An 18,916-nucleotide genomic window follows, 5' to 3' on the forward strand; every position below is an offset into this window, starting at 1 on the left:
TAGTTCAGGAGGCAGACACCCTCTCCACTTTTAAGAGCAGGCTTAAGATGTTCTTCTTTGTCAAAGCTTATAGTTAGCCCTCCCTCCTCTACCCCCCCTCTCTATAGTGCTTGTTCATGGTGGGAATTGTTAGGTCTCTGTAACATTTAATTGAAAAGTCATTCTGATATTATAGTTATGAGTTAAATTCAATAAAAATCAAGATCAAATTTAACATAACTGTGCCCTTTGCAGATATTTTCAACTGACCTGCAGAAAAAGCAGCAAGCTCTCTGCCACCAGTGTAAGTCTGGCCCAATCCGCAGAAAATAATACCACCCGCTGTTCCTGCAGGAGACAAGAGAGCACCTACAAAGACAGGGACAGAAGAACGGACAGAGAAAGAGCCATTAACGTTAATGTGAGCTTTGTCCTGTTTCACTAACATTAACACAACAGGTGTGTGTAATACCTGCAGTAGTTGCTGTGGCCTGAAGCAGAAGAAAGGCAGATGGAGGTCTAAATCTATAGCTGGGTGGTCTTTGTCTTCTCTGGATGGTAATACAATGGTCAGAGGACGCAAAGTAAACATCTGCAAACATACAGAGTGATATAGTTTGTGTTCTTCCAACTTCTGTCTGGTGAATACATGTACAAAACATACACAAGTATGCTACTACTTAGTCTGTTATATCAGCAATATGAACCTGGCAACTCCTGGCTTGTGATTATTATGAATGTAAATATTTTGGACAAGTAACCACAGAGTGAATGGATCGTCATATAACTGCAGTTTGGCTACACAACTAGTGTAGTTATTAGTGTAAAATATTCCACACACACACCAAATGCAGCTGTCCAGGAGGCGGGATAGGCACCAATGCCAGTTTGGCTGCAAATTCCTTCACTCTGTCCTCCATGTCTGATAAACGACAAGTTCTCAGCTGGATTAACAGACTAACAAAGAAACAGAAAGACAGTGAGAGTGACAGGGACACGAGAAAGACACGAGAATAATTTTCTCTTATTACATTTATTAGTACAAACAATTAGTGCAAGAATGCCTGCAAACCTTGTGATAACCATCATTTGGATTAAGTTACCAGGCAAATGTTAATAACATAAAATAAGTATTAAACCTTCGCCACTGTCAGCCTATTAACAGGTACATCTTTCATTCAGCATTCAATAACGGAAAAATGACCAATTAGCCAAGCAGTTTGGGTTTTTGTACAGCGTTTCTCACCATGACAGACAGTCTTTGAGTGCAGTGAAGTAAGGATACTTGGATATTACACAGAAACTATAGGCAGAGAAAAGTTTAGAAGACTTGAAGGACCCAGCTCCATTCTCTAAGACAGACATCCCTTCCTGTAAAAACACCAGAAAGACAGTGGACCGCTGAGGTAAGGTTTTTATAATGCATCAGGTTAGGGAATTGGTTGCAGCAGTAAAACACAGTTGGGATTTAGTTCAACTATTGGTGTTTTGTGTAGTACTGTGTACCAGTATCGATCGGTAACACTGCATTACTACTCCATGGGTCTTGTTGCCAAAGACATCAGTAAAAACCAGGAAGTGGAACTGTTCATCTTTCTGTTCTTTGGTTACTTGGAGCCCATCTGGTAAAAAGAAAAAACATCAGAACATGTTAAGACATAGGCATGATATAATTCAATTACAAGAATTTAAACTTTGTGTTACTGTATGCACAAACACATAGGTAACTGTTGAGAAATCATCCTAATGTGGATTTGACACAGAGAGTTGATCATTGTACATTTCAGTGTCCTCGATTAGGGAAAAAAAACTATGTTTTATCCTCATGACAGCAGCTATAACCTTTTCTCAATGGAGACTTTTAGACATTTAACTGCCATTATATGTGTCTGTGTGTAGCAGGGAATATCAAATACCTGGGAAGCAGAGTTGAGGTAAAGCCATAAGGTCGATGTCTTTAGGAACAATGACATCTTCACTTCCTCCTCTTCCGTCTGCTCCTCCACCTGCAAAAATATGAGGGGCTGAAATAATACAAAATCACTACTGATGAGAAAATTAGACCTGGGACAAATCAGAAACCTTGATGGAAACAACATGTTTGTGGCTCCACAAGTGTTATGTGTGGATAAAAATACCAGACTAGACAAGCAGGTACCAGAACCAGACCTTGGCTGGGAGTTGCTGCCACTGAAGGAGGGTGTTCCCGCTTCTTCCTGAGAAAGGAACGCCGCCTCTTCCCATGTGACTTCACTGCTTCGCTCTCAGCTGGCAGTCTGCTAACAAAGGGAGGCGCTAGGACATGCAGTACTTCTGGCTCCAACAGGAGGTGCTCTGGAGTTCCATTATTTTTAAAGACCTGAGTGGGAGACAGGAAGGGAAGGATTGGGGGCGGTGGATCTCTTATTATTATCATTAGCCTTGATACATGCTATAATGCAGATTCCACATATTCTACATACATTCCTGTGGCTCGTTTAATAAAAGAGAGAAGGGAAATGATGAACTGGTCCTGAAAGTCAAACTCTGCCATTATTTTTGTTGTCAGGACCAATGTTTGCTATGTGTCCTCTCCCTTGCTCATTGCACAGTTATTTAATGCCAAAGCCAGTCTTTCTTGGTGAGTCTAAAATAATAAAGAAACATGGGAGTCTGCTGATTTAGCTTTTTCGTAAGTCAAACATTACCCTACTTTTGGGCATTTTGATATACCACTGGCGTAGAGTTTAAAGTTTTCATTGGTGCGCGGCTTTCTTGACTAGGTCTCCCTTAAAAAAAAATCCTTAATCTCAGTGGAACTAGGCTGGTTAATAAAAAGATAAAAGTAATAAAACGTGGCATTTACAGGTATTCACTATGCACACACCAATACCAGTAAATTATACTATAAAAAAATCAACAGTCTAACCATACTGATTGGTGGGTTGCGTTTGGAGGCAAATACCTGGTATACCTCCCTGAGTTTGTCGTTAGATGCTCCTACCACCACACAGGCTTCCAGCAGAACAGGAGGCAGATGGTCAGACATCACTGACACCAGCCCAGGGACCCAGTTGGACCAGCAGAATTGGGCCAAGGGCCAACTCAGACCTGCTGGACCACAACTACTGAAAGTAACAGGGAAAGCAAACAGAGAGAGGAGTGAAAGAGTTTTTTTGTTTCTTTTTCTTTCAGCTGCTCCACATACGGCAAACCGGGCCCCGTCCAACCCGGCATGGAGATCTGATGATCCGCATTTTTTTAATTTGGCAGCGGCTGGAGAACAACTCAGGGTTAAGTGTCTTTCCAAAGGACACTTGGACACGTGAACAGGAGGAGGTTGGGATCGAACTGCCAACTCCCTGTGATCAGTAGACGACCCATTCCAGCTCATTATCACTGCCGCTGTTCTCATCAACAACAACTTCTAAAGACCCAGTCAGGCATTTTTCCCCACCACAGCAATTATTACAGATCCAAGCCTTTCACAGAATCTGAGTTTAATTTAATTGTATTACATCTGAGATTACATGGTGCACATATCACATGTTCCACATAGTTTCTAACAGGAGTTGCACAACACTATGTAATTTGAGATATACTGCATAATTCTGCAATGCACTACTTTTTACACTTCTGTCCAGGGTTGTAGTTCCTTTTTTAAATGCAGTATTGTTGCTATGATCTGAAGGCAAACAACAACAAAGTAGTACAGCAAATCCTAAATCAGTCCATACTTAAAAAAATCAGCGTGGACAGCCTGGACATTGCATTTCAATGTACTTAACAACATTTACTGTAATACAATGTTTACATGTATCCATCTACTATAGTAGTGGTAATGCTTACTGCTATGTGTGAATAGAACAAAGTATTGCTGCCAGCAGACTATCTGCTTGTCCCTTTTAGTCTGTGGCGCCAGTGGCACCTATGAAGTGTTCTTAGAAATCCAAATAACAACTTAGGAAAATAATTGAATTAGTTAAACTGATTTAAGATATGTGGGGCACTCATCAATTACTAGTATTTTTTACTGCACATCCACACACTGAGATAAAGGACAGACACGTTATTCTACATCCCCTCTTTGCGGTTCTTTTTCCTTTTTTTTTTCGGCTGTTCTCCTTTTTTGTTCAGCTGAGTCACTGCAGTGAAGAGCAAATTATTTTAAATCACATTTCCCCTGTTTCTGTTTCTTAGGCTAGTCTCTTCTTGGAAAATTGGGCTCATGTGTGCAGAGGAGGATGGGCAAACACACACAGAAACATAGAGAAAATGACTTGTAACTGGGCCACATTGAATGGGCTTAAAACAGTGGCAGAAGCAGACACATCTTAAGCTCTTTTTGACTGAGGATGAGCTGCAAAAAATAACTTTAAGTGTTGGAAATATGAAATAAAGCATGTTTAAATATTTATGTTTTTATCCTTTACTAATTGTTTGACCATTGGAACAACAGTGTAGCACTGTTACACTGTAAAATGAAATGATAACTAATCTTCGGCAGCAGGCATGTCCAGCACTGAACCAATATCGCATTAAAAAGGACACGCCACATGACCTGCTGCTGTCCCTTCATTATTGGTCCAGGGATGTGACATGTCATAGTATACAGTACAATCATGTGACCCTTGATAAACAGGGAAAATTCCACATCAGACCATAACAACACAGTCTTTTTAGATCATTTTTAGTGTGAAGGAACAGAGCGGAGGAGCGGGATAAACACATACAGACGAGCATTTACACCAATATAAGCAGATGAGAAGAGGCACTGTGATTTCTGGAAGTTCGATGAGCAGAAACATGACCTAAAACAACAATGTCTGACCTTCACTTCACCTTTACTGCAATGTCCCAGCTTGGGATGAATAAAGTATATCCATCTATCAGAAGATGGAAATAACCTGTAGGCTATGGTCACAGACTTGTGGTGGAGTGCAGAGAAACATTACATGACACTCCTTTGATCTGCTCCCATGCAAATTCAGAAAATTGTATCAGACACAGTACTTTTTCAGTTGTTCATCATTTTTAATCATTTCTATCTTAAGCAAAGCAACATGACTTTCTTTCACTTTCTTTAACAGTGGTGTGTAGCTCATATGAACCTCACCTGAAGATGAAATACTGACTGCTCCGGTTATATTAAAGACAGTTAAAAATAGGTCACTGGCAAAACAAGAAAATCACTGTAATGCCACACTGTTACACACTAATGTCACAGAATATCATTTTACAGCCATATTCCTACACAAGGCAGGTCTGAGCAAGATAAAGGTTGAGCAAATAACTTAGCATTGAGCCAATTAAAGTTAGGAACCGAGCTCAAACTGCTTTATTGCAGCTGTGGCATGTGATACTGAGTCACAAGCCTGTACAGGTGAGAGGATGCAAGTCAACGATATGCTGTTAGAGTAAGTCCAAACAAACAAAATAACACTCTTAAAAGTCAATAAATAACCTGTCATTAGAGGCGAGGCTTCTCTCTCGGGTCACTAACCTCCTCACAGACGACCGAGCGGCTCCTCATTCATCCCCCTTTCACTTTCATGACAGCGGTCCGGAGTTAAAGTTCCTGCGCAGCCGACTGCGGCGCTACTGACTGCGCTCATCCCGGCGGGGGGGCCATGTTAACTGTCTGTCACTGCTTCCTGTTTCTCTGTGTGGAAGTACAAACATGCGCATTGATGATTTCAGGAAGCACGGTGCAATATTATATAATGCATATATTATTGTTTTAGGTGTTGCACAGTAATTCTATCTTGCACCACAATTAGGCTCTACAATGTCTTGCATAATTTGTTTCAAATAAGTTTGAAATCAGTGTGACATTTTAATAATTGGCTGATAAAAACATAATGCTCTGATTGGATTCCCGGCTGAAGGTGATGCCTGTATGAGCAGATACCGACTTTAGACTGTGATGTGTGTAAATGACATCTAAGTTCTTTATCATGATGGATTTAACCTTTGCAATTAGTTTGATCTCGTTGTAGTAACTCACACTGGCCTGAAGGTGGCGGTGGTTGACTGGATGGAGCATTACAGTCAGCCAGTCAGCACCCCATGCATAATGAACACCTTGAGAGCTTCTGTTTTTGCACAAATTTCAGTTTCAAATCAAATAAATACAAATAAAATGAGACAAAAATGATAAATAATAGAGAGGGGTTTGCTGGTATGTTTTGCCAAGATGGGTTGTGCAGAAGATATAGTGGTTCCAGTGCAGAAACATTCACCTACAGTCTACAGGTTCACACCTTCTCATGGAATTATCTCACTATAATGACGCACAACAATAATTCCTTCACAAGATTATGATATTTTATGCTAAAGTTTTTACAAATAGGTAAAACTCACTTCATTTTTCAGTTTATATTTTGTAATTCTCGTATCAGTTTTCAGAGAGGGATTATTTGCATGGTATTAAGTCTGTTGAATTTTAACTTTGTGCTAGGTTAAGTATCTTTTTATGTCATGTTACTATTGAGACTAATTGATAGCATTGGACATTGGGGAACTTTCTTGGACATATATTGAACATCATGTGATTTTGTATCTTTAGTGGATTGTAAGCACACTTGATGGCTGTCTGATTAACTAGATATGAGTACTTTGTTTTCTGACACTTTAACAGATAAACGTAGTCACAAGTCAAAATATTAGCCTGAGTGTAAACTGTTGCTAGATACAGAAGCAACTCTTCGTTTCTTAGTACAAAGTTGTCTGTCTAGGGTCAGAGATGATGCTTTTCCTATGACAGACATTTAACTATTACTTCTAACTTAGTAACTATGCATACAAAGTTGTTCTAAAATCAATAATCAACTTCCTGCAGATTATTGCTTCGACTGTGAGGTTATTTCATTTCTGTAAAACAATGGAGAGAAAAGAGCAAATGAAAAGGACATGTCGAAATAACATGTGCGAGAGATTGTCAATAAAAACTAAGACACAAGTGAAGGTGCATTCATTGGGTTTTTTTCAAATAACTGGTACAAAAATACCTTTTCATTGTACAAAAGTCTGTACAGCAGCAAAGAGAACTTTCAAATCAACAGCAACAGAATATCAGCAGAAAAGCTTCAACATTTGTATAAAATCAAAATAAACCAAGAAACTTCTTATTCAGTAGTTTGGCAATAAAAAGGGAGCCTCTCGGTGAGGTGGAAACATCTCTGAAACATGTAGACCAGCTGAAATTATTCATTGAACCCGACTAGAGCAACTAAATGAATGTACAAGGAATGTAAGCAGTAGAGAAAGTGAGAGGCTTCGATTCAGCTGCCGGTTTCTTTCTGGTCCTCTGATAAAGAAGTGAAGAGACAGTTTCAATGTGTCCACAGATTACACGAAAGAGTGTTCCTTTTCTATTCTGATTTATAAGGACTTGTCATAATGTAAAGGATTATCTGTATGTGTGTTATATTGCTTGGAAAACATGACATTAGCAAAAATTAACTCCTAAAAGTAACAAAATGATGTACCCTAAGCTCTTGTCAAAAGGTGCTTTTAAAAGAAGGCACAAATCCCATGTCACACAAAAATAATCAGCATTATTGATAGGGAAATTAGTGATTAAACTATATAATGTTGTAATAATTCTCTCAACACTTTCCCTTTATGCCTGATGCAAAAATCCACAGAACGAGGATGTTCCCTTTGTAGTGCTCGTAAATCAGGCTGTGTAAATCTTGAGGCCTGAAGTCCTCAGTGACGGTGATCACACCATAGAAGACACTTTTCTGTCATGAAAGGTAAATCAGTGGCCCAGCTAGCAGGATACAAGGTCCAAACAAAGACTGTTGGCATTGCCCAAATACCCATAGAGTACAGAAGTCTCTCAAGGGTGCAATGACAATAGACATCTCGCCCTAAGTCATAAAAATAAATCCTTTTGTGCTGTGAAACAAAGAAGCTGTGCAATGTTTTCACTTGTGGCATTGTTTCCTCTGAGCTGAAACAAACTGACAAGATCCTGTGCTTCACCTTAAGCTTAATTTGGTCCCCTGCCAAGGGAATTTCAAGTTTGCATAGATAAGAGCTTTCAGAGTTTGGCCTTGCATAGAAGTGGTCCTCTACCATTCAATATGCAGCACTACAGGTTTCTGGAACAGTTTTACACCATGTCACATTCAACCTCTCCCATTATGTCTTCTACTGAAGAAGGGCCTTCAGAGAGGAGAGGCTAAGCTGTTCAGTTCAGATTGTACATAAGTCTGTCTTACACTGTGCACACCGCACTATGTTTGTAATACTGCCAATATGTTTAAGTGTGGTAAGGACTGTGGTAAACATTATCTTGCATGCTGCTCATTGCTCACAATTGTGTTCCACAGACTCTCTGCTACCTCTCATGTTTGTTATTAGGAGGTAAACTGAAACCTAGCAGCATGGGAGCTATTCATCTTCCCTTACCATCGTACCTTTCTGTACAGCAGTACAGTTTTACGGCTGTCAAATGATCAAAATGGCAACCTGAACTAATGTTAGAGAAGGGAATTTGGCTTTCAATACAAAGATACAAACAGAAACCGCAATCCCTTTACCAATGACAGAGCACATCTTTTTTTATATACTGGATATGAGTAATGTGTACGTGTGTGAACATATATCCCATTTCAACTGTATTTGGAATGTACAATTCAGAACACTTTTTGAATAAATTCAATTGAAAGCAAAACAAATGGCACCCTGCAATACAAATCACACTGAAACCAAAAACCACTTGAGGTCAAATTTGAGAGGCCATGATAAATTTACAGTGTAAATTCTGGCATAAAAGTAGAAAATGGCATTCAGAATTTTAGTGTTTCTGTAAAGGCATAAAAATATCTAGAAAGGGCACTTCTAATTGCACACTAGCTTGCTATGTAACAGGTTCAGACATCATAAATGTGAATAAAATGTGTGAGAACTGTGAAACTTTCTGGCATCTATAAAATAATAACAATATAATATCAAGGTATTCCATTAACAGACTGGAACAAATATTTACAGCTGTGTTTACAACATTATGATTGTCCATTAAGTAGTTAAGGAGCAGCTTCTGTGAAGTAAAAATGTCACACATTACGACATTCTGCAGCATCAGTGTGACAGTACTGTTCAGAGGTGAGACAGAAAGTGCTCTGTGTGCTTCCCATTTATGATTGAGAAATAAAGGCTTACATTTGTTTCAGTAGTCTGGGCGAACGTAGTTTCAACAGTCTGACCAAATCACTGTCATGTGGCCCTTTTTTGTTTCAATGGCTTACTTCTCTGCATCTAACCATTAAACATTTATTTGTTTTATGTTTGAGGTAGCAAAAAAAGACAAGCAGAGCAACCCAAAACGGAGATTGTTTGCTCTTGTCAGTCCCCTATCCAAGAAGATAATCTATCCAAATCCATCCCACCCATTTTTCTGTCGACAGAACGTCTAATTTCTGCCACGTTTTTCCTCTTTCGTCACCCTTCCTCCTTCAGAAAGGCACAGACTGACAAACTTGTAAATCAGGTGCATTTGGTATAATCCCCACATGCTGTGGCTTGTGAGGATAAACCAAACAATTCTTTACATGTTTATGCTCAGGCAACAGAGTGATTCCCTGTCTCCTTCAAACTATCTCCATCTGTGAGGCTCAGCAGAGCCAACCTCTGGTTACTGGTCCTTTCTCCACTTGTGTCTGAATCGCCAGGTAAATGCACCACCTGGTCCTTCTCTGAGTGGCTGGGCTCCAAGTCAGGATAAATGACGAGGAAGCAGGCTGTAAGGAAGCCAAGAAAGGAGCCCCCAGAGGCCACTGCAGGAATGACACGCACACTGCCCACTGCTTCTACCACAGCTCCAAGGGCCGATGCAACCAAAATCTGGCTGATATAGACCTGCAAATGAAACAAAATAGAATGATTCAACAGAATAGCATAGACTGTAATGACACTCGCTCGACACGCTTTCCATAGACTCTTGCTAGACCAGAAAGCCTCTGGATATGACAGCATTTAGGAAAAAAAGATCATGTTACTGTAGCACACAGACTAAACCACGGTTTTGCTGGATCAGTTCAAATAAGACAAAGAATCACTGTGTCCTGCGTCAATGGATGACACTGAATAAATTTAAGTTCAGAGCTAATGAGGTGAAAAAAGGATGAATGCTCACCTGGCAGGATAAGATAGCGCAGTCAATGCCAAAACCTCTTCTAGTGTTTGCTGGACTGTGGTGAATATACTGTGGAGAGGATTAGCAGAGGAGAAACAGTCACTTCAACCACATATCCTCTAGATTGTCAGTGTGTAGGTTTTCGTGATGTAGACCAGATCAGAAAACAAACAAATAGTAAAATATTTTATCGGCTTTAATTGCTCTAGTCTGCACACAAGTCTGACTAAACTAGCTTAAATGTACACACATTTTAAATTTTTGTTACTTTCAAAAACTCTCTGCAAAAGACAAAATTAAAAACAAAAACTATAAAACATGAGTGCTTTTTGTCTGTATGTGTGTAAAGTACATACTCTTATCTCAGGCTTTAATGTGTATTGCCAGATGATATGTGCGTGTCTGTTTGTGTACATACCTCTTTGATTTCATGGTACTGCCCAAGTAATGCATAAGGACAGTAGGAGATACTCATGGAGATGATGCCCATGCCACTGATCATCACCATGGCAACATAAACATTAGGGAAGATCGCCATGACAGCAGTACCTAAGGTTAGAAGGAGACATTACATTTCCCTTTATTATGCATAGCCATTAAGACAATATATAATTCCCAAATCCACTGTTCTTCACTATATTATTGTCAGCTGTTTATTATATGTAACTGACCTATTGAGAATCCCAGAGTTCCAACAATGTAGACAACCTTAATGCTCAGATCAAAATTATCCAGGTACTTCTGAAGGATTGCTGAGTGGAGAGACGGAGAGAGGGATTATTGGAAACACTGGGTAAGCAGAATTGATAAGGGCCGGAAAAGGTTTAACTGCATCACTGGCCACTTGTTTTGTATGTAAATGCAGCAGTACAGGGATTTGAATTCAAATATAAAGATGGAAAGTGTGTTTGTGTTTTACCAGAGCAGACTGCAGCAGTAGCAGCGTAGACCACCAGTCCCCAGCAGCCCATCTGTACTCCTTTGTTATAGTTTTGTAGCTCTGTGGAATTTGCTGGGGCCTGAAAAAAGCAGAATCATTTTAATCATACACTTGACTTCAGACAACTGATAAGATAACATAGATAACTGTCAGTTAGCATAACTTAAACAATAAGACACAAGACAGCATGAGGGTGTGTGTGAGCATGTACCGTGGGATCTCCGTGGTAAATGACTTGTCCCATGAAATCGGTATAAAACACAGCTTCAGCTATAATGGAGAACCACGTGAGGAGGTGACACACACACAATCTCCACAGCTGCCTCGGCATCTATTGATGACAAAAAAGAGAAGGAATCAAGACAAGCAGGAGAACATGAAGAAAAGATTCCACAACCAAAAGTTTGGTTTGTTAACTCTGCAGACACTTAAAATGTTGTTAATGTGATGCAATGCAATAGTAAAATATTAAAGACATATCCAATTTACTTCACCTTCAACATGGATAACCAGAGCAGTCGAACAGTTGTACCCTTGTCTGGTCCTCCCTCACAGCTGGAGCACTCGGACGACAGACTGCTAGCTGACAGCTGCAACTCCCGTCTGTCTGCATGCTGCTGGAGGTCACTCAGATCATTCAGACTGCGGGAGGTGGAGATTGGCCGGGGACTTGAAGGTGCTGTCCGTCGCAGTCGATAGCGCTGTGACCCCACTCGTCCGTAGTAGGAGAAAGTAAAGGAGGGCTGGGGCGAAAATGAAGACCAACATCAGCTTTTTCACATTTGCAAAATGAACTATTGTGTCAAGAAAATACTTCTGACTATTAGACAGAATGTAATTTAAAAAATGGTAAATGCAGTTGTACTTGTCTGTAGAAGATGTGTGGGTGTGGCCGGGATGAAACTGAGGTGTTGGTGGGGCGGTTCGCCAGCCTAGTGGAGGCCTGCTCTTTCATTGCATTGGAGTGGTCAGAAGAAGACAAGCCAGCATTGACACCATTGGCAGCCTTGACCTGCTGGGACAGGAGAGAAGAACAGACGTATAAAATGAAGACATGAGACTACATATCTGAAACACAGCACAGTGGATTTCTTTTCCATATATGTTATTTATTTATATTTTCTGTCTTGTTCCTAAAGTTGGATGTTTGAGCTTCACTTTGCAGAATGATGTATGTGCACAGTTTGTTTCCAAGTTTCTCTGTTCTCATTTAAAATTTTAGGGGCCTATGAACTTGATTTGTGACATCACAAAAAGTTTGGAAGTCAAGTTGGAGACATCTTGTGTCCAGCAGGAACACTTACCACCACTTCTTCTACCAATTAGGTAGAAGAGGCAGATGCCTTTCTAAGGATTTTAATGAAGAAAAAAAATCTATCAGATACAAATTACTGTTGTATATATGTCTTAATCCATAAGATCTTACAAATAAATATTTATTAATCACATCAAATAACTTGTTGAAATTGATACTTGATGGCATTTGCAACAAAAACAAAATCTGCAGCAGCTGATTTTACCTGTGTTTTCAGATGCGAGTCCGCTGATCCAGAACTGAGCTGAAGGAGAGAAGTCGGACCATTTGTTGGACCCACTGTCCCATCAGTAAGGGCGGGTTGCCCACCAGAAGGAGACGAGGACCCAATAATGTGGTCCGATGGCTTGAAAACATCGTCCATCTCTCCCGGCATCTCTGGTAGATAGTGATGCACCTCTGGCAGGAAATGTTGTGAGTCTGGGTGGAGGTCAGCATCCAACTCGATTGTAGCATCTGGCATGGCTAAGATTGAGTCGCTTTTACTCCTCACTCGCTCCACAGCAAGGAAGTCCATTTCCCCTTCCTCAGGATCCGAGTCGTTGTCCTCTCGGGACAGGGAGGCAGAAGCATCCTCCTCTGCAATCACATCTAGAAAAGGTGGCGTGTGGCCAATGGGCCTAAAAGACAAGTGGCTGGTAGACTCCCCACTTCCTGTGGCTTTAAACTTGTTGGATGGATGGAAAGGTTGCTCAGGGATACTGAGCATGTGCAGTGTGACAGAGATAATGAAGATGATGCCTGCAAACAGGAAGAGGACCTGTTCCTGTGATTTAAATGCTTGGCCCAGAGCTGTGCCAGTCCAGTCGAGACCACCAAGCATGTAGCCCACTGCTCCGCCGAGCCCTGAAGAGGCAGGCACAGACAATTATTGTACAGAGTCTAAGACAGAAGGACAAGAACAAGCAGCTTCTGAAACTATACTGCCTATATGTATAAAAATCACATTCTGAGAAAAGTGCTAATTGTTTTAATGATATGTGTGTGATGTTTTCTTGAATAGCTGATATTTATACAGGTTTTGGCTTTGTGGGTTGATGGTTGGTCTTACCAGCAGAGAAGGCATGAATATTCAGGGCCATATCTTGCTCCTCGGTGTCAGCAACATCAAGAAGGTAAGCTCTGATTGGTCCCTCAGAGGCATCAGCGCAGAAGTCCAGCACCACCACACCTAGTACAGTGAGGACGATGCCAATTGGCTGGTTGCTGGGACTATCACCAATGGAAAGGCCTGACAGAACAGAACAGCAGAAAATATATACATGCAGTTAAACAGCAATTAGTTGAATTTGTAAGTGGTGATCTATTTTGAAACTATTTACTCACCTATTAATGATCCATTTAAAAAGAGCGCCACTCCCAGCAGCACACCTACACACAGGGCCAGAATGAATGGTCTTCTCCGGCCCCATGGCAGGGTACATCGGTCACTGGCTGAGCCTATCACAGGTGTGAAGAGGAGACCCAGGATAGGACTGAGGAACCAGGTTAAACTGTAATATTGCTCCGGAAGACCTAGAAAGAAACACATACACAAAATGTGCTGATATACTGTATAAATCACTAAAGAACATCCTGTGCAAACTGAAGGACTGATAGTATGAGCTTCAATGTTCTTTGTAATAAATCATTTACTAGGCTCTGTTTTGTCCTGTCATCTTGGTAAAAACTCATCATTAAGCCGTCCTATTCATACACTTGCCATGTAGGAACCTGCCAGAATAACTAAAATGGTGGAAGGGAAGGCAGAGAAGCTTTTTTCATTGTTTTTTTTTTTTTTTACACAAATAAAAAGGTGAAAGTTTTCCCATGTTCCGTTGTTTATGAAACATGACAGCTCATACCAATGAAGAACCCCAAGCTTCCTTTACCAACAGCTTTTGGGGTGGCTGGAACATTTCAGATAATGAGGTGGCATGTTACAACAACTATGAAATATGCAGCAACCAGCCAGGAAAGTGGTGAAATCACCTCAAGTTGACTCTGCATGTAGTAAAATCAGGAAACGCTATACCAATTTGCCCCCCTGAAAAAATGTGGGAGATGATGCACTACCAGCTGTCAGTTAAAATAAAAAAACAACGGTCTCTGTTAGATGACAATATCCTGATTTTCCACTCCATATAAAGAAGTGGATTTTTAGCTTCAATGTAAAAATCTGATGGATTCCAACACAGTCAGCTGGCTGGGTGAACTGGCTGGTTCTCACGGGAACAACATGTTATCCACACTGCCTTGCTCTGCTCAGGCCTTTTCTCCCTTAAGTCAACAAAACAGAATATTACTTCCTCACAGTAGGAAAAATATCTTTCTTTCTGTCTCTCTCACTCACTCTTCTGTCAGTGGGCCTAAAGACTTGAAGGTACTCGGTGGAGTTTTTGACCTCTAGCAGCACTATGAAGCAGTTTTCTGAGGGGTAGTAGGTCTCGGTTTTCTTTATCTCATGCATGTGGACAAGGATTCGCATGTAAAGAGGGTAATGTGATACACATTCCTGCCAATGGATTCCCTTTATTCCACTGATTGACAGGTGGCAGTAATAGGTAAATACATGCAGCAAAGGCAGAAAAGAAGACAGCTAGATTGTTAACAATGATGCAAACAATGCAGGTGTCAAACAGCCTTGTTCTGCATTAGAAAAGTACAGAGTAAAAAAAAAAAAACAAGAGCTAATAGAACAGTAGGGCAAAAAAAAAAAACACAGAATTTGTAAACAAATAAACAAACAAAAAAAGCCTATTAAGTTTGTATAATTGTTTAACTCATCTCTGATGCTCACAAGAAATAATCTGCTCAAAATGCATCCAAATCTCTTGTTTTACACAAACTTCCTACAGTTATTGTGTTCACTATTTGCGTTCATTGTACAGTTCATCAGTTGTTCTGTACTGTTAGTTATGCATTTAAAATAATATGAAATATGCATACAACATGTCACTTATTCTGTTTACTCAGTGACAGAAAACAAAAAGTTGGGAACCACGTTTGTTCTGGTATATAATTCTTGATAAACTATTGGTTCTTCAAGCAGGAATTGGTAAAACAAGGAGTATTTCAAGGGTTTTATGGTTGTTCATAGTAAAACAAGAATTAGTTATTACAAAAGTAAAGCATGTCTTCTTTTCTAAACAAAAAAAATAACAACAAATCTCTGGTCCTGTGCAGCTTTGACAAAGTAATATGTTTCAACTGATCTATGTTCATGTTTACCAGTGTATGCACTCACTGCCATAAAAGTGTCCACCTAATAAGAAACCCACAGGATATGGTATGCATTTAGAGTAAAGAAAACTGAACAAGGACATGTCCCTCTGACAGAGCCCTAACAGTCAAAAAGAGACTGCAGTAATAAATGTATGGTTAAGCTTGACGGGCTCTGGGAAATTCAACAAACCACAGAGAGATAGATTTATTTTGGCAATAATAAAGAACATGACATACAAGTAAATTGTACTTTATGTGTGTTTTACAGTGTTTACTATAGCAAAGTAAACCCTATAAAAACACAGAGCTAATGTTCAATCTAGCAGCGTTTCATCCAGGGTCAACATGTTAATGTTTCTGAAGGTGGTGTTGTCACAAACTGTTGCAACTGAATGTAAAGAGCAAAGAAGAAACAGTGTATGGAGCGTAAAGTGATCCATTGAATCCGTTAAACTCCCTCAGACAATCCTATGCCGAGACAGTCAATTGTTGACTGTTACCCACACCATACAGCAGATTATTTACCAGAACCTTTTCCCTCCGAAGGCCTGGCCTTGGACTCTGGGCTACCAAAGACGACAATAACTACTTTTACATAAAGACGCACCATAACTGATCAACTAAACTACAAATTTAACTGACTCTATGCATTTTCCACAGAGATTACTGGTATGATGAAGCAAAACTGGATGCTTGCTTAGAAAATTCTTTCACAAACATCCTGAATGGGGTTTTGGCTGAAAGTTTACATAATCTTTCTTACAATATTGTGAATAGGGAGGAAAACAGAAAGACTGAAATGTGCTGTGTTAGACATTCTTGTCATACCTAGCCAGGGGAAAATGCCTTTGTTTCATTTCTGCTATGGTGGCAAAGCTGACATCTAACTGCATAGCCCCTGGTTGGCTACTGTTGGGCGCACAGGTTACACGAGACAGTGGTGCAGCCTGGGTAATCATCAGGTCAAGCCTGGCTAAAGCTGGAATTTGGACTAAAAGGGGCAACTCTTTTTGGACAGCGGTGGTGGGCCTCAACACAAACCAAACCCACCTACTCTCATATATACAGTAGAACATAAACAAATAAGATGCTCATGAGCTGAATCTGGGAAAACAATCAGTGCGGGTCGTCATTTTACTCACACTTACCGAAGGAACGCTGCCATAAATGTATCCTGACAGGATGAACAGAACGCGCTAGACATGACAGCCAGCTTTGGGACATCACATGGTGATATAGACTGACCATACCCACTGTGTGCCAGGAGTGGGAGGGCTCTAAAGTGTAAATTCCAGTTCCCCACAGTGTTGATGAATTTTCATGTTTAGATATGACGGAGCGACATCAGTAGAACATTTAGATAGGGAGTGTGTCTCTCTATATGACCGTGTTGTGTCTCCTTACCTATCTGCAGCAGCACTGGCGTCACAAGGGCCGTTTCCATGGCGTAGCAGAACTCGCGTCCAAACATCACGGCTCCGTGCATTACCCAGCGGTGCAGGGGGATCGGCACACCTCTGCCCACCTCTTCCACCTCCTTCTCACTATCACTCTCTTCTGCTTCCTCCTTGGGTTTCCTCTTCTCCGGAAGGCCAGGAGCCTCCCTCTCCCCTGCTTCTCTCCCCATTACAGTCTGGTTTGACTTCAGAGGAGCCGTTTATGTTGCTGGATGGTCGATAGATATCAGTGTATATCAATACACTACACTCCCTACTATTTTCTTGTACGTGTAAGCAGAACTGTACTTGTTATTGTCTACTAATAGAACAAGTAATGTCTGTGGTCTTCATCTTGATCACTCACTGTGTAAGGAGAAGCAGAAGATATCCAGAAAGATTAATCAGTGAGCATCTCTTGTCAGCACGTTCTGGGGTCAAAGCCAAAGAATCGCAAATAATTGAGGAGGCAGGAATCTTCATTATAATGAGATTAATGCGTCCAGAAAATGATGTGGCAGAAATCTATTCCGTACATTTTATCATGTTGCCATCACGCTGATATGTGCACAACTCAGTGGCAGAGTGTTGGTGTTCCTCGCTGTGGTTTGCACAAATTTTAAAATTCAGGAAGAGCAGAGAAGTCCTGCGCAGCTCCAGCGGTATGCAGAGGGGAGGAGCAGGGGAGAGCAGAAGAAGTGGAAGAAGGAGGGGAGTGGTGAAATGTGTGTAATGGGTTCCAGTAGCTGTGTTTGCGGTAAGCTGTGAGAAGGGTTAGAGTAGGTCTGTGAATGTGTTTTCTGTGGCTGGTCAGTGTGTGCATGCAGTATTTTGATTGTGCAAGACAGGAGCATGGGTCAGCAGAGGTCTGCGTGTGTGCTTGTTGTAAAGCGCGTGAGAACTCCTTGGCAAAGACCCAGCGAGTCACACAGCAACCTGCAGAAAAACAGACTGTAGTTAGACAGTGAGCAGAAGCTATACAATAGTGCACGTGGTAGCACTGCCTCCGTGTCAATGTTGTCTTGACTTATTTTTCTCAGTTTGCGTTCATGCTCTACAGATACTGACCGATAAGACTAATGAAGTTATTTTTTTATTATTGCTTTTTTGGTAAATATGAAAACAGGGCCAAATACTAGAAGGACGCTCTCGTGTAAAAACGTTTCAGGACAGCTGGGTCCCATGATCGGAAACAAAAGTGATCTTGGCTTATCAAAAATGCTGCCCTGACATCAAGTGTAGACGTAATAGACATCATAAAACAGAATAAAGGAACAAAGGCTTAAGCAAGTTTGCCACACCTCAACTATCTGAGATTACTCAGGGTGGGAGATTAGCACGGGCCAAATGTCGGTGACTTGTAAATTTCACAAAATAATAATTTACTTTTGTACATTTGTGGCTGGTAGATGTTCCTATTTTCCATATTAAAATTCCCCAGCTTTCATAAAGATTGTATTTTCTCAAACTCAGTGACATCACCCGTAACCATAACCTTTAAACCACAAAACTAGCAGGCTATAAAAGACACCAGAGGCATGAACAAAAGCCACATTAAGAAGTCAGCCATTATTACAACACCATGGCTATTGCACAACAGAGCAGGGATACAGTGGAGCCTCGTTTCTCTCCTGTCTTCACTAACTTTACCCGTCACTTTTGTTTTCTATTTTCTGAGGTAAACAAAGGGCAGGTATTCCAAATATGAATAACAAGTTAGGTTACGTTTAAGTTAACGTTTTAAACAAAATAAACGGAGCTTCAAAACACATTTCCCACTGATGCAATCTGCTCCTGTGATGAGTAACCTGTTACTGTGTGTAATACCCATCCGACACGAGGTTTAACCCCCCTAAGCGGGAGTGAATGTGGGTTTCTCTCACAGCAATGTATGATGGCTGTGTGTGTGTGTGTGT

General features: G+C 40.7%; 2 protein-coding genes across 4 annotated transcripts in view; both read right to left on the reverse strand.

Annotated features, from left to right (window-relative positions):
- LOC118335330 (DENN domain-containing protein 3-like) overlaps positions 1-5,577 on the reverse strand; it is a gene marked incomplete in the record, with an annotated part of 15,127 nt that extends 9,550 nt beyond the window's left edge. Inside the window, 9 exon segments of the mRNA XM_035671564.1 lie at positions 250-348; positions 452-571; positions 825-936; positions 1,226-1,350; positions 1,486-1,601; positions 1,896-1,985; positions 2,149-2,338; positions 2,924-3,083; positions 5,462-5,577. Coding sequence (XP_035527457.1) covers positions 250-348; positions 452-571; positions 825-936; positions 1,226-1,350; positions 1,486-1,601; positions 1,896-1,985; positions 2,149-2,338; positions 2,924-3,007 — 936 coding nt within the window.
- A 3,633-nt stretch (positions 5,578-9,210) lies between these two features.
- slc45a4b (solute carrier family 45 member 4b) overlaps positions 9,211-18,916 on the reverse strand; it is a 10,239-nt gene continuing 533 nt past the window's right edge. Inside the window, exons 2-14 of one of the 3 annotated variants that reach the window (XM_035672984.1) lie at positions 17,537-17,936; positions 16,969-17,366; positions 13,687-13,875; positions 13,412-13,591; positions 12,566-13,206; positions 11,911-12,060; positions 11,540-11,788; positions 11,257-11,376; positions 11,025-11,124; positions 10,777-10,857; positions 10,524-10,654; positions 10,106-10,174; positions 9,211-9,828 (exon numbers count right to left, since the gene is read on the reverse strand). In XM_035672984.1, the coding sequence (XP_035528877.1) occupies positions 9,532-9,828; positions 10,106-10,174; positions 10,524-10,654; positions 10,777-10,857; positions 11,025-11,124; positions 11,257-11,376; positions 11,540-11,788; positions 11,911-12,060; positions 12,566-13,206; positions 13,412-13,591; positions 13,687-13,875; positions 16,969-17,191 (2,430 nt within the window). In that variant the 5' untranslated portion in view covers positions 17,192-17,366; positions 17,537-17,936 and the 3' untranslated portion in view covers positions 9,211-9,531. Of the gene's footprint in view, positions 9,829-10,105; positions 10,175-10,523; positions 10,655-10,776; positions 10,858-11,024; positions 11,125-11,256; positions 11,377-11,539; positions 11,789-11,910; positions 12,061-12,565; positions 13,207-13,411; positions 13,592-13,686; positions 13,876-16,968; positions 17,937-18,916 lie in introns of all 3 variants that reach the window. The other 2 variants (XM_035672985.1, XM_035672983.1) reach the window with 2 other exon arrangements.

This window comes from Morone saxatilis, unplaced genomic scaffold, assembly GCF_004916995.1.
Source record: "Morone saxatilis isolate NCDOM2014 unplaced genomic scaffold, NCSU_SB_2.0 Contig24, whole genome shotgun sequence".
In the NCBI taxonomy this organism is placed as follows: Eukaryota; Metazoa; Chordata; class Actinopteri; family Moronidae; genus Morone; species Morone saxatilis.